Source organism: Rhincodon typus, chromosome 5 (assembly GCF_021869965.1).
Source record: "Rhincodon typus isolate 14 chromosome 5, sRhiTyp1.1, whole genome shotgun sequence".
Classification (NCBI taxonomy): Eukaryota; Metazoa; Chordata; class Chondrichthyes; order Orectolobiformes; family Rhincodontidae; genus Rhincodon; species Rhincodon typus.
The window spans coordinates 81865008-81879644 of NC_063336.1; the positions used below are offsets into that span (position 1 = coordinate 81865008).

The 14637-nt window shown below is 38.3% G+C and overlaps 1 protein-coding gene across 5 annotated transcripts in view; it reads left to right on the plus strand.

Moving 5' to 3' along the window:
• Positions 1-14637, plus strand: part of dst (dystonin) — a 536191-nt gene that overhangs the window by 356185 nt on the left and 165369 nt on the right. For all 5 annotated transcript variants that reach the window (XM_048596444.1, XM_048596445.1, XM_048596443.1 and 2 more), the window contains 4 exons: positions 2835-2991; positions 4362-4488; positions 6420-6473; positions 9136-9371. In XM_048596444.1, the coding sequence (XP_048452401.1) occupies positions 2835-2991; positions 4362-4488; positions 6420-6473; positions 9136-9371 (574 nt within the window). The remainder of the gene's footprint in view (positions 1-2834; positions 2992-4361; positions 4489-6419; positions 6474-9135; positions 9372-14637) is intronic.

Consider the following 14637-nt stretch of genomic DNA (forward strand, 5'->3'; position numbering starts at 1 on the left):
GCAGTGGTCTCAGACAATGGACTGAGATTCCTGCTGATGGGTTAAGGAAAAGTTGCTTTCTGCAATCTTGGACTTCACAAATTATATTTAGCTAAAGCTATTGCAAAACTCTGAGTTCTGACACTGAAGCTAGCTGTATTATCGACAGTTGTTATAACTATAAGGGAGTCTCCCTGCTGTTTGTCATAGGGAGATCAGTGCGAGGATTCTTTCTATGACTGGTGTGTGAAATATTAATCAAGGCAATTACAAGGAAATGAAGTGGATTCGTTAAAAGGTGAAAAGGGAAGTTAGCAGAGAAGCAGTGGGATATTTAAGGAGCTATTTCCTAACTCTCCATAAAGAAGTATTCCACTGAGAACAACTCAACAAGGAGGATTAACTGCTCATGGCTATCTGAGGAAGTTAAGGCTGGTATCATATGGAAAGGAAAGGCATACAATGGCATGAAGGTCAATGACAACCAAAAGATTGGGAAAGTTTTAAAAACCAGACCTTAAGAAAAAGGAAAAGAAAGAGAAAAGTAGCAAGAAGTGTTAAAAAAAGACAAATTAAAGCTTCTAAAGTGTATGAAAAGGAAAAGAGTAACTTAAGTGAGCTAAGAAGATGGTATCATGAAAAATTGGTGAATCTGTCCTGGAATGATTTGATCTTTCCCTGTGTTCCCTGTCACCCCATTCTCTCTCTCTCTTCCTTTACTTTTACACTCTTCCCCCACACACGTTTTCTCTTATTGTCTCCAACCCTCCAATTTTTCTCAGTTTTCCTTTCCTTTCTGTAAGTTATTTATTTCAAAATATTTCTTCCTCCTGATTGTGTTCTAATATCTGGTGACATGCACCTTCTTCTCTTAACATGTATTTTCTGATTCTTTGAATTTTTTCAACCTTTTCTTCACTTTCTAAATCTTTATCCCACGATATCTTTTCTCGTATCTTTCTCGCATTTAAGGTTTTAGCAAAGATTTGTAGCTCGGGTTGTGGGTGAGGTTGTTGACTTGCTCGCCGAGCTGGCTTTCAATTTCCATTTCAGAGGGCAGTTAGAACTCAACCATCTTGCTATGGGTCTGGAGTCACCTGTAGGTCAGACCAAGTAAGGGTGCCAGATTTTCTTCCCAAAAGGGCATTAATGAAACAGATGAGTTTCTTAGGACAATCAATGACAGTTTCATGGTCACCATTACTGAGACTTATTTTATTGATTGCATTATGTGTTGAGAACCACGCCTCTAGGAATTCCTGTGCATGTCTATGTTTGGCTTGGGCTACAATGGTTACTTTGTCCCAGTTAAACTCAGACTATGAAGGCCATCAGTTTAATCAACATACATATAGATTTGAACCCCATAAATAAACCCATACAGAACAAAACCGGAAATGACATAACTCACCATAACTGACCAGACAGTATAAATACTAAGCGGAGGAGAACAACATCACTTCATCGGAGGCCTCACTGATGATATTACCTAGCATGGTGACAAAACTTCTGAACAAGAACAAGCTAGCTTGATGACCAAGCCAATAACCTCATCTTTCTTCCATTCTTACATGTGTATATCACATATGTTACTTCTCTCGCTGTTGCTTTCTGTCTCACTAATGCTTCTCTTCTTCCATGGAAATCTGGGGTTACATCAAGGCTGTCTAAGAGCTGTAGAAGTAGTCATGTGTCTACCTTGGACTGGGAGTGTTTGTCCCTGCATATAGCCATCACATACCCACTGTTGTATTCTGGAAAGATGGATGGTGAAGAATGGAACTGGAGCCTAATCTTGACATCCTATACCTTTCAGTCTACTCCTACATAAGAGGGGGAAAGATGACTTGGTGGAAATGTCAATTGGTGAATAATCCAGTGGCCCAGGCTAATGCCTTGGAGACATGGGTCCAAATTTCAGCATGTCAATTTGTGGAATTCAAATCCAAACAATAAATCTGGAATTAAAAATAAGCCTCAGTAATGGTGTCCATGAAACTGTCATTGATTGTCCTAAAAACTCATCTGTTTCATTAATGCCCTTTTGGGAAGAAAATCTGGCACCTTTACCTGGGCTGACCTACAAGTGACTCCAGACCCATAGCAACATGGTTGAGTTCTAACTGCCCTCTGAAATGGAAATTGAAAGCTACTCAGTTCAGGATGGGCATCGAGTGCAGGCTTTGTGATCGATGCCTACGTCTCATGAAAGAAGGTGAATCTCCTGTTAATGCCCACCACCTAAACATAACTAAATACTAACTTTTTGTAGTTACCCTTCATTCTAGTTCATGGATTGATCCTAACATACTCACTTCCTTCCTGTGAAATCTTCACAACAGTGTCCAATTAATTTGTGTCAAATATCTGCTCAGTTTGGCTGCAAGCCCAATCCATGAGTGCTGTGATCTAGCCCTTCACTGTCTGCACCTCCCTGACCACACTACTCACATCCACGTTCCCATCGGGATCAACAGCCAGTGGATAATGAATGATTGTGGTATTACTATTGTTCAAGGCTTAGTGGGCGAGCTGATGGGCAGTGAGGATGTCCTAGGGATTAGTGCTGTGGTCAAACTAAAAATATGGCCAAATTTCACAAGCGTTGCATAGCGAGCAAATTCTTAGCTGAATGTTGTAAGTTTAAATTAGTCAGAAATGCTGTTATGTGTAGTGTTTAAAGATATGTCTGGTTCCTGGCTTTATGACTGAAGGACTTGATTGGTTCAAGGGACACTATAACTCGCGTTTCTTAAAAGTCCAGATGGACGTGAGAATGCAATGGTTCCAAAAGCTATGGCTTGTTGAACTTTCTCTTCCTGTTCACTCACTTTCCTTTTATTTTTGATTTGCAGAGAGGAAGAATTATTTTGTTGCCAGCTTCAGGCAGATCAATTTAAAACACTGCTGATGTCGTTCAACAAGTGGGCGGAGGGAATGAACACAAGGATTCCAATTGTAGAGCCAAGTCTAACTACAGAAACTCTTCAGAAGAACTTGTCTAGTATTCAGGTGAGAAATCCTAGGCTGCTGAATTCCGTGTGCTTTGTTCCTTTCACAATGAATAATTTAATCAGTCAAGTAAATCAGCCAAAATTCTTTTAGGACAACTCTTTTCCCTGGATACTTTATGTATTGTATCTCTCTTGCTCAGCAGCTTAAATAACTATTTAAGCTGCTGAGCAAGGGAGATACAATACATAAATAGCTATTTAATCTTTCTCTGCTCACTCATGTATCAGTTCAGGTAGGTAAATGATTTTTTAAAGTGCTTGTGGGATAGATTACACTTAGTGAAGTACAGCTGCGATTTCGTTCGAGTTGATGCTTTAGATGGGAATTATGCAAAATCCCTTGAAAAAGGCAGACTCAATACTTTAACTTCATGCTGCATAAAGTTGTATAACTTTGTATTTATCTGCTTAATAAGGCAGCAGTAATTAGTATTGATAATGCAGTGAAATATTCCAAGGCACTTCACAGGAGTATATCAAATAAAATTTGACACTGAGCCATAAAAGTGATTTTAAAACAAGTGACTCAAAAGCTTGGACCAAGAGGTAGGCTTTAAGAAGGGTCTTAAAGGAGGAAATAGAGTGAAGGTGTTTAGAGCTTGGATCTAGATGACTGAAGGTATGATTGGCACTAGTTACATAATGGAAATCAAAAACATGCAAGAGGCCCTAGATGAAAAACTTACTCTAGCGGTTCATTGGGAACTTGTCAGAATCACTGGGTATAATGGATGCTCTTTCTTGTACCTTTAAAAGTATTTGGTGCAATTGAGGGAATTTCTGTGTGTATATTTGATTACTAGTGCCCAGTGCATTTTCTAGCGTGGAAGAATCACCCTCTGGGGCAGCAATGTAGTTGGGCTGAATTTGATATTCTGTTTCAGGCCAGTAGATTTGACATTTGCACATTCCATTATTATCCTGTAAAAGACATTCCAGCCATCTTAGAGGTTAACCAGTGAACGTGAAGCAGAATGGACAATATGGAATTAAACATTTATTGCAGCTAAGCGTATTGCAAATGTATGTGACTATTGTGAATGTGGCATTATTAAGTGGAAGAAGCAAATACAAGAGTAACTTTGAAATAAGAATCAAGTCTGTGTATACATTAATATACATTTCTATACATTTATAAAGGTAAACATTTGCATGGCTATGGGAGAGAGCCAAGGTGTGGGATTGTTTGAATAAGTCTTTCTCAGACCTGACCAAGGCTTGATGGGCTGAATGGTCTCATTCTTTGGGCTGTATAATAGGATAGTTTTGTTTCTGTTATTCATTTTTGCTATTTTTGCACTAAGAAATTACATTATTAATTCAACAAGTTGGTTTACTTAAATACAGCTTTTCATCTTGCATATTTAGGGCATGCTCAATGAGTGGTCATCGAAAGCTTCTGAAGTTGAGGAAGTTAATCAGAAAGGATCAGCCTTGTGTCACTTAATCAATACACTGACTTCTCCAGCCCGTTCAAGGACGACATTCAAATCAGGTAAACCATCACAACAGAACATTGCATGCATTGTTCTGACAGATGCTTTAATCAGCTCAGTTTCCCTTTTCTTAAATGCTTCAATTGTTTAATAACTAGAACTCAGTGACTGATGACTGGAATGAAGATCATTTGTTAGAATTTTCAATCTGATTACAGGTTTATTTTGTAAACCAATCCAGCAAATTGCAAACAAGGTGATTTTGACAACTTTCAGTCAGTGATGTATGAAGTGTAGTGAATGGATTCTTGCCACAACAGCTCATTTATGGGAATGCCATGTATTGGCATTATTTCCAATTGGGCATGTGTTCTACTATGTGTCTATCATTAAACGCATATATTTACCAGAATAATGTTTCTAGACAGAATTCCCTATGTTTCTACAATCCAGTGCTACTATTAAGCATACTTTCTTTGGCATTTTCATTTCACGGATTTGTGGTTTAATGAGCTGCTGTAATTCAATTTTAAATAAAATGTCTGAAGATTTTGATTAAACAATGTGTTAATCTAACACAAATATCCTTGTGATGTAGCATCAAATATAAAATCTTAATTCTCCAGGGCTTTACATATGTTTTTATAATTTACCCAGTTCAAGGCTTTATATTTATTACTATTCTTTCTGTGGAATCCTGCTTTATGCAAATTAACCAACAGCTAGCTTGCTCCTGTTACCATGTTATCAGGAGAATACACTAGGTGCTATATTCACAGATGATTATCCTTCCTATGGAATGCTGTTAAGGCGAAGAAGTTTAAAGTAAGCAATAAGGGCATAGTTTTACTAAACTAATTGAAAGTAGGAGGTTCTGCAGGAAGCCTATGGAATGGCTGCACAGATTGCACAACCCCAGCAGGCACAATGGGAAAGATCTGATACAACTGTTTCACACAAAGGATGGTAGGATTATAGAATGAGTTGCCAGGTAAACCAGTCAAATGAATGGTACATGTGTTGATGTAATCCATTGTTATATTGGAGACTGGAGCAAGGGATATGGTGGGGCAATAGAATGGAAAGAGAAAGCCCTGTAAGGCTAAATGGCTGACAGTTCATGAGCACAATCATCACTGTGCAAGATGATGGAATTTCAGCAACTGTGAATGGTTGGACATGTATGAAAGCTGTCATATATGTTGGAGAATTTCTTTAAAAGTTTCTTTCTGAATTCACAATGTGGATCTCAATAACCTTGAGGTGTTTGACTGGAATGATATGATGTTAACATTTAATCCAAAATGAAGGAAGGCTTTAAAATACATCCATTTAGAGTACCACATTCAGTTTTTGGCACCACTCACCAGGAAGGACATATAGATCTTGGAAGTGATGTTGACACACTAGGATAATACTTTGGTCTAATGGGTAAAATCATAAGCAGCAGTTGCATTGACTAGGTTTGAATTCCCCTCAAGTGTGGAAAATTATCGGATGATCTAATTGAGGTGTTCAAAATCATTGTAGGAATTGATGGAGTAGAAAGAGAGAAACAATTTCTTTTCATGGGGCAGGTGCAGAAGAAAGGTTACATACTGTTAAAAATTAAAGCTCCAGGTGATGTCAGGGAGCCCTTTGTTAAGAAGGGTAGAGGATGTCCCCACCGTCGACTCCAAAAAACTGTTGAGGCTGAGGTGAACAAAGAATGTAAATACTGCAAGTGATTGTGAGGCATTAAGAAGTCCAGAACAAAGGCTAGTAAATGGAATTAGGGTAGAGATCAGCTATGCTCCAGTATCACTAGGCATTCCAACTTGAGTTGCTGTAGGTTATAGCAACAACTTTAACTTGAAGTCTTCTGCTTCAAGCTATGCAGGTATAATGTCCTGAGAAGCCTTTTTGCAATGAATCTTATTTGTTCAAAGTCTTTTGTTGAGTTTCATTTCTCCATAACAAGGTCTTATTTACCCAATATGTTGGTCTGTAGGTACACAAGTGGTGAATGGTGGGGAAGCAGTCTCTGCTATCTGTGATTCCAAAGGTAAGGAAATAACCTTTCAAATCTCATAATTGACTGCAGTCTGATCTTGTAATGAAATATGTAAATGGGTTGTCTGAGAGCATTACTGCTTTTAAAGAAATGGCTCTAAAAGAATTTGGACTTTATAAGTGATACTAGGAACTGCCGATGCTGGAGTCAGAGATAACACAGTGTGGAGCTGGAGGAACACAGCAGGCCAGGCAGCATCAGAGAAGCAGGAAAGCTGACTTTCCGGGTCGGGACCCTTCTTTAGAAAATGGGCCTTATAAGTTGTATTGTTACAAGATCAAAATGTTTCCCGTGTCTCATGTCAACATCTGAATTTATCTTGTATTAAAAGTTAACTGTGAGTGAAACCACATACTAATACGGCCAGAAGCATTCCTGTGGAAAATCTAAGTGTTCCAAGTATTTGTAACTCATTACTATCTCTAATTAATAATTTTAAAAATCTACATTGCGTTTCTTTGTAGTATGAAACAGAGTTAAAACGGTCAATAAATCAATTCACTTTTTCTGTAGATATTTTAAACAGAGATGCTGTATAAAGGTAAGTCGTCATAGTCATACTCTGATTAGAGAGACAACTGGTGGTGGTTTAACCTGAGGGTCACTGTGCCTCAGGTGAGGGGAGAGGTTGACAAAAGAGAATCCTTCATGGTAACCTCAGCCAGTGCAGGAATTGAACCCACTCTGTTGGCGGCACTCTGTATCACAAACCAGCCATCCAGCTATGTCACCCAACCATTCCCTAGATGCTGTATACACTCAGTCCTAAGTTGTAACGCAGTTGTTTCAAGGTTAATTTCCCTGCAAAGATAATGGTGCGGTAGGTAAGTTAATGCATTCATCATAGGTCGCTCATACATTGGTGAGTTGTCTGAGTGACTTTCCTGGAGTCACAACTAAACTATCTCTTCTGTCGTAACAAGAGGACAGCTGTGGGGGAAACTTGGTTACCTGAATCATCTTGTTGGTCATGCATCATGAAAAGGAGTGTTAATGTCCTCTGTGGTCAAATATGCAGTTTTCTCCACTGTTGATTAGTTGGAACTTCTTTTTTCAAATCTCCATTGGGATGTTGGGCTGAATTATGTCCTTTGATTCTGTACCATTGTTTGAATTTTGCTCAGTTGATATGCGGCCTCACCACATTATCTGGCCGTGTACTGCCATTTCAAAATATTTACAACCATAAAAGTTGATCTATTTGACTGTGAATTCTGAATTGTACTTAGAAGCTATTGATTTTGTGATTTCAAACATGAATAATTCTATCTCCTTTATTCCTGATAAAGAATCCTGGCCGTTTCTCTATTTATATCTTAATCTCATTAATACCAGGACTTCCCAATACCTTTATGATCATATGGAACAAAAGGTCCAAATAGGTTATCAACAATTATTCTATTTCAAATAATAAAAAAGACCCCAAAATATTTGTAAATCAGAAGCACTTCTGTGCAACTGGATTGTTATTGCAGGAGTAAATTACAGCAGATTCTGGAATCTGTACTGAAAGCAAAAAATGCTGGAGATCACAGCATTCATAGAGACAAAGCAAGCAAACGTTTCAAATCCAGGTCTGAAACAAAGTCTCATGAAGCTTCTATTCCAAAAAGGAAAAATGCATTAAGATCCAGCAAATGAATATACACTGGCAGCTCAGTCATTTAACAGAAGATCTCAAAATGCTGTATCAAACTTGCCAAATTCAATAGCACTGAACTAAGACAACTACTCAGATTTGAAAACCTTTCCTTAATGTCATCATTTTAAAAAGTATTGCTAAGTTGCTACAGTTTGATACTTTTGTCAAAGACATAATCAAATGCAGGCCTTTTAAATTTCAGTATATGGTATTAAATCCTGTAACATTTACCTCTATAGTGTTAATTTGTCCCAGGTCTTCTCTCCTGCCCCCTCTTACTGCATTTCAGAAGAGAGAGAAAAATAAAAAAAGAAAAATAATAGAAAAAAATCAAGGAAATTCAGGCTTGTTTAAATAATTATCTATCTGAGTGTTGTATGCAATCTGAATTGCATTTACAGAAAATGATTGTAGCCAACAGGTGTCATGATTCACAACTGAAAAAACACAGGAATGTGATGGAATACTCCCCATTTGCCTGGACAAATGCAGCTTCAGCAACATTTTAGTAGCTTGACACCATCCAGGATAAAGCAACCTACTTGATTGACACGGCATCCATAGAAACCATTACTGAGAATAATCATTAAACATAAGACTATTTCAATTAGAAACCTCAATGCTAAAAACTAAATTATTTGCTTCTCTTTTGAATCCACAGCTTGCAATAGAGCAAAAAATAATACAAACTTCACACTTCATTAGAGACAAACTCTATAATATATTCAAAAGCCAGCACTATTTCTGGATGAGTTTGTTTTCAGCTCTTATAATAGGAACTGGATATAAACATATTCACCATGTTCGGTGAATATGTTTAGACCCCTGTTAATGGGTTTTAACATTCGGTGCGACTATTTGGGATTAGCTTTAGGTGTAAGGTGGAAATTACAATTGACTTGTTCTGAATTTGTTTTAAATCACAGAGCTCAGAACTACAAATGCACTTGATAATTCTGAGTATTTGAGTTAAGGCAAGTCTTTATAATGAATTATGTTTCCTGGCTACAGAGCTAATCACTATCCAGCAGGACATTGCAGATGTGAATCGTCAATATGAAAAGGTGGGAGGTTTGCTGAAGGACAAGGAGAATCAGTTGGAAACTATGCTGGCTCAGAGACAGCAAATTCAAGAAGAAGCCAATTTGGTCAAGGAATGGTTGGAGTCGATGGATAAAAGAGCAGCATCATGGGATACATTGCCAACTGAGACTGAAGCCATAAAGGAACAAGTTGAACAGCAAAAGGTATGTCTGATATAAAACGAATGTTTGTTCCAGTTAAAGATATGAATGGAATGCCAAACTGTGATTAAGTAATCTCGTTTTTAAATAAACCTTTTTAAAGCTGAATCTCATAATAAAATTTATTGAGTTGATAATTTCCAAAGTAGGGAGTCTCATGGGCTTGTATCACTAATTTAGCTTTTCCCTGCACCCTTCAACTTAATTTGTTTACCCTGTAAGTTGCTGACAGTGATTTGATTTAAGTTGATTTGATTTATGGTTGTCACATGCACCTAAGTACAGTGAAAGGTTTTGTTTTGCATGCAGTACAGGCAAATCATAGCAAACAAGGACATACAGATCATAAGAGTGCTTAGACAGAACAAGGCATACAAGGTTACGGCTGCACAGGAAGTGCACAAAAGCAAGGTCAACATTAGATTTGGGAGCTGGTAACAATGTAGTGGAAGGTATCAGGAGCTTTTGGACCTGATGAATAACAAAACCAACAGATTATCTTAGGAAACAATAACATTTTTGATTGAGAAAAGCACAGAAGCAATGGAGAAGAAAGGTGGGTAAATTAGAGTTAAATCAGACAGAGAGAGAAATCCAGAGATGAAGAAAAAAAGTGGATTAAGAAAGAGCAAAAGAGACAGAACAGAAAATAGGGAAAAAATGTAAAATTTGGAATTTTAACATTTCTAGTAGTTGACTGTCTACAGGAATGAGATTGCACATTTCAGTTGTTTTGTTTCTGGGCCACGGTTTGATTGACATTTCATTAACAATTGGCACATTGTTAAAGAAGTATTTACACTCTATTATCTGTCCTTACTTATAATGGTGAGGTTAATAGATAATTAATGTCCAAAGTCAGCAATTCTTAAATGTAGTAAGATAGCTAAGGGGAAAATCTTGGTTGTGCAAACCAGAGAGTGTAGTGATGTCAATCTACCAACAAGACTTGATACCTAAGCATAGATGAGTCATAACATGTCTGAATAGGTTGATTAAAAATATGTATCTGTAGTTTCTGACTAATTAATTCTGACAAGTCTATTAAAAAAAACAGTGTGCATTGTTGCAGTTTTGTTTTCCACAACAATCTAGCTCATTAAATAATTGCTAGTCAACCTGGACGTCCCATTTTAATGTGGCTTGATCATCTTTAACCTGCAGTCATTTTAACCTGCTTTGGATACAATTAGTTATGATGCATTGATAATGCTGAAGGTAAAATTACTAGGGTATTGTGACCATGAATAAGATGTGGATTTGATAAATTTGCTGCAAAACATTTCCTGATCCTTCCTTGGCAATCCCAGGGAAGAATAGTAGAATGGAGGTGGTACTGGAAAAAATACATTGCAGTGTCTGTCTCAGCACTGATAACTGCATACTGCACACCAAGTTTCATATTGAAATCTGCTGTGACCAGCGCTCCATGCACAAGCACAATGGATGTGGTAGGATGATTAAGTGAGGGCCCTCCTCACTTACCAATCCCCATCCCCACTTCCTACCTACACACACCTTGACTAGCTTCATCCCCGCCTCCTTGATCTCTCTGTCTTCTCTCCCACCTATCTGCTCCACAATCTACCTGCTATCACTGCCACCCACCTCTCTATTTATTTCAGAGCCCCCTTCCCCTCCCCCATTTCTGAAGAAGGGTCCCGACCTGAAACATCAGCTTTCCTGCTCTTCTGATGTTGCCTGGCCTGCTGTGTTCCTCCAGCTCCACACCTTGTTATCTCAGACTCCAGCATCAGCAGTTCCTACTATCTCTGCAGGAGTTCCTCAGGGTAGTGTCTCAGGCCCAAACATCTTCAGCTGTTTCATCAATGTCCTTCCCTCCATCATAAGGTCAGAAGTGGGGATGTTCGCCAATGATTGCAAAGTGTTCAGTACTATTCATGACTCCTCAGATACTGAAGCAATCCATATTCAAATGCAACAAGATCTAGGAAATATCCAGTTTTGGACTGACGAGTGGCAAATAGCATTCTTGTCAAACAAATGCCAGGCTATGACCATCTCCTATAAGAGACAATCTAACCATCATCTCTTGTCATTCAATGGTGTTAGCATCATTGAATCACCCCACTGTCAACATCCTGGTGGTTATCATTGATGAGAAACTCAACTGGACTCACCACATAAACACAGTGGCTACAAAAGCAGATCAGAGGCTAGAAATAATGCAGCAAGTAACTCACTTCCTGACTTCCCAAAGCCTGTCCATCATCTACAAGACACAAGTCAGGAGTGTGATGGAATACTTCCCACTTGCCTGGATGATTACAGCCCCAACAACACTCAAGGAGTTTGACACCATTCAGGACAAAGCAGCCTGCTTGATTGGCAACACAGTCCCTGCACCATCGATGCTCAGTAGCAGCAGTGTCTACTATCCAAGATGTGCTACAGAAATTGTCAAAGATTCTTAAAGAGCTTCCAAACGCATGACCACTTTGATCAAAAAGAAAAGGGCAGCAAGTGCATGGGTAGACCACCACCACCTGCAAGCTCCCCTCCAAGTCATTCACAATCCTGACTTGGAATTGCCATTCCATCACTGTCACAGGGTCAAAATCCTAAAATTACCTCTATAAGGACATTGTGGGTCAAACTACAGCAGGTGTAATGCAGCATTTCAAGACGGCAGCTCACCACCGCCTTCTCAAGGGCAACTAGGGTCGGGCAATAAATGCTGGTCAGCTGGCAAATCCCATGTCCCATGAGTAAATAAAAAGAAAAATTACTCGCCGACTTTTATGTTCAATGCCACAACCGATGAAGGCAAGCATACTATCTGCCTTCTTTACCACTTTATCCACTGGTGTTGCCAATTTCAGGGAGTTATGGACTTGCACTCCTAGGTCCCCGTGTATATTAAAAATACTGAGGGTCCTACCATTTACTGTATACATTCCTCTTGCATTTGACCTCCAAAAATGTAACACCTCACACTGGTCCAGATTGAACTCTAATTTCTCCGCTCAACTTTCCAACTGATCTATATCCAACTGACCTTGCTCACTATCCATAACTCCTCCAATTTTCATGTTGTCTGCAAACTTACAATCAGACTACCTAAATTTTCACCCAAATTATTTATGTATATTACAAATAACAGAGGTCCCAGCACTGATCCTTGCACTGGTCAGAGACCTCCAATCAAAAAAGCACTCCTCCACAATTATCTCTAGCCTTTGTATCCCAGTAAGTGTTATCCTGCTGTGCCTGAGTTTGGAATAATCCAGAAAAAGTGGCTGGGCTCAGTGTTACATTGCTCTAAAGCAGTTAATGGTGGTTGTCATATAATGGTACTGTTGTAGAGAGCAGAGTATTGTCAAGACACTATCCAATAAAATCTGCTCATATGGATCCACCTCTCAAACTGAAGGTTTTTTCAATATGACTGAATTATCCATTGCTTCATGTTGGTGAACTAGCTGTTCTTTTTGACCAAATGAACTTATATGAACGTAATAATCGCAATGTCCCTAAACACATAACAGTCATTGTTGTAATGTACAAAATGTTAACAGCCACCTTGAACACAACCAATTCCCACAAATAGCAATCCGATAATGACCAGATAATCTGTTTTAGCAATGCAGAGTACACTCATAGTAACACTTTGGAGTTGGGTATGGTATACAAAGAAAGTAAATTTAGATCAACCTTTTGGAGAAGTTATGACATATTCCAGCCTAGGTGGGACTTGAGCTTGGAGCTTCTGATCCAGAGATCAGTTCCTTACCACTGTGCAACTCTGATGTACAAATTACCTATAATCCTTATGGTTCAGTTTGACAGAGGTCAATAATCAAGACTTGTCAGCTTATAGCCTAATATTCAAGGATTCTTGGTTCAAATTACATGAACATTTTCAAAGGATAGGTGACTTGGCAGTGTAGCACATGGATGTGGAGTGTTACGCAGACTGAAAAACAGATTTAGTATTAATGTTATTAATATCTTTAACCGCACTCCCCCAAAGGTATCTCCATCTAACATCTTCTATCTTATCGTGCACATGGTAATTAAAGATAGTTTTAATTTAAACTTACATACAATCTTTATATCCATACTTTAAAAAATGGATATACAAATAAATATATATGATGAAGATTATACTCTCATTCCAGTATGATTTTGCAACAGGATGGGATGCCTTTACCTCAATCTGTAGTCAAAGGTCTTAATATCAGGACCTCCATTCCCAACAGTCAACCTGTGACCTGCATTCATGTTATTTTTCTTTCATTATAGCTTTAACACTTGCTGTTGTAACCCTCCAAAACAAGCTGTCATTGCTAAATACTACAGTGAGAAAAGACAGTTCTTGACTATAATAATGGCCCCTTCTTTCAAGAGGTCCAGTTTGGAGTAAGCTATCAGACAGGTGCTCAATTATCAAGGGCCAGTAGTAAGGCCATTTCACACTTTATTCTCTCTGCAATACTATCAGAGAGCTTGTTCTTGGCAAAAATTTCAAATCCTCCTCCTGCTTCAATTCTGCTTTAAATCTCACACCTCAAATGCTGGATTAATTTGGTGATTCCCTTAACACTAATTGCTCAGTTCATTAGGTTTTGTTCTCCATCACTTCATTGTTTCAAACAGAAAGTGGAAGTAGCACAGCTGTTCAAACTTTGCTGGTTGAAGAGCTAAAACAAAAATTGTGAGGATGGAGGAACTTTTATGGCAATTGGAACAGAATTGAGAACATTTTTTACAAAGTGAATTGTTGGAATGTAAACCCTTAAAGGGTGGTGGAAACAGATTTAAAAGTAAATTTCAAAAGGCAATTGGTTAACTTAATTGGGGTAAGACTGCCGAAAGCTCCAGCAAAAAAGAATTTTGGTGTCCTCCAGTATGGATCACAAAAAAGCTAGCATAGAAATACCACTGGTAATAGGGGAGAGAAATGGGCTTTAGGCATTCAGAGTGAATGAAGTATAAAAAAAGAAAGAGGTCTTGTTAAATCTACAAAAGGCATTAGTTTGACCACACTTAGAAAGCTGTGAATAGTTTGATCATCTTATTAAAGCAAAGATATACTGACATTGGAGGCAGTCCAGAGAAGGTTCACTTGGTTGATAAGGAAAGATTGTCTTATGAGGAAAGGCTTGACTAGTTCGGGCTTGTATTCATTGGAATTTAGAAGAATAAGAGGCAATCTTATTGAAACGCATAATATTCCTAGGAAACCCGACAGGATAGATAGGAAAGAGATAGTAGGAACTGCAGATGCTGGAGAATCTGACATAAC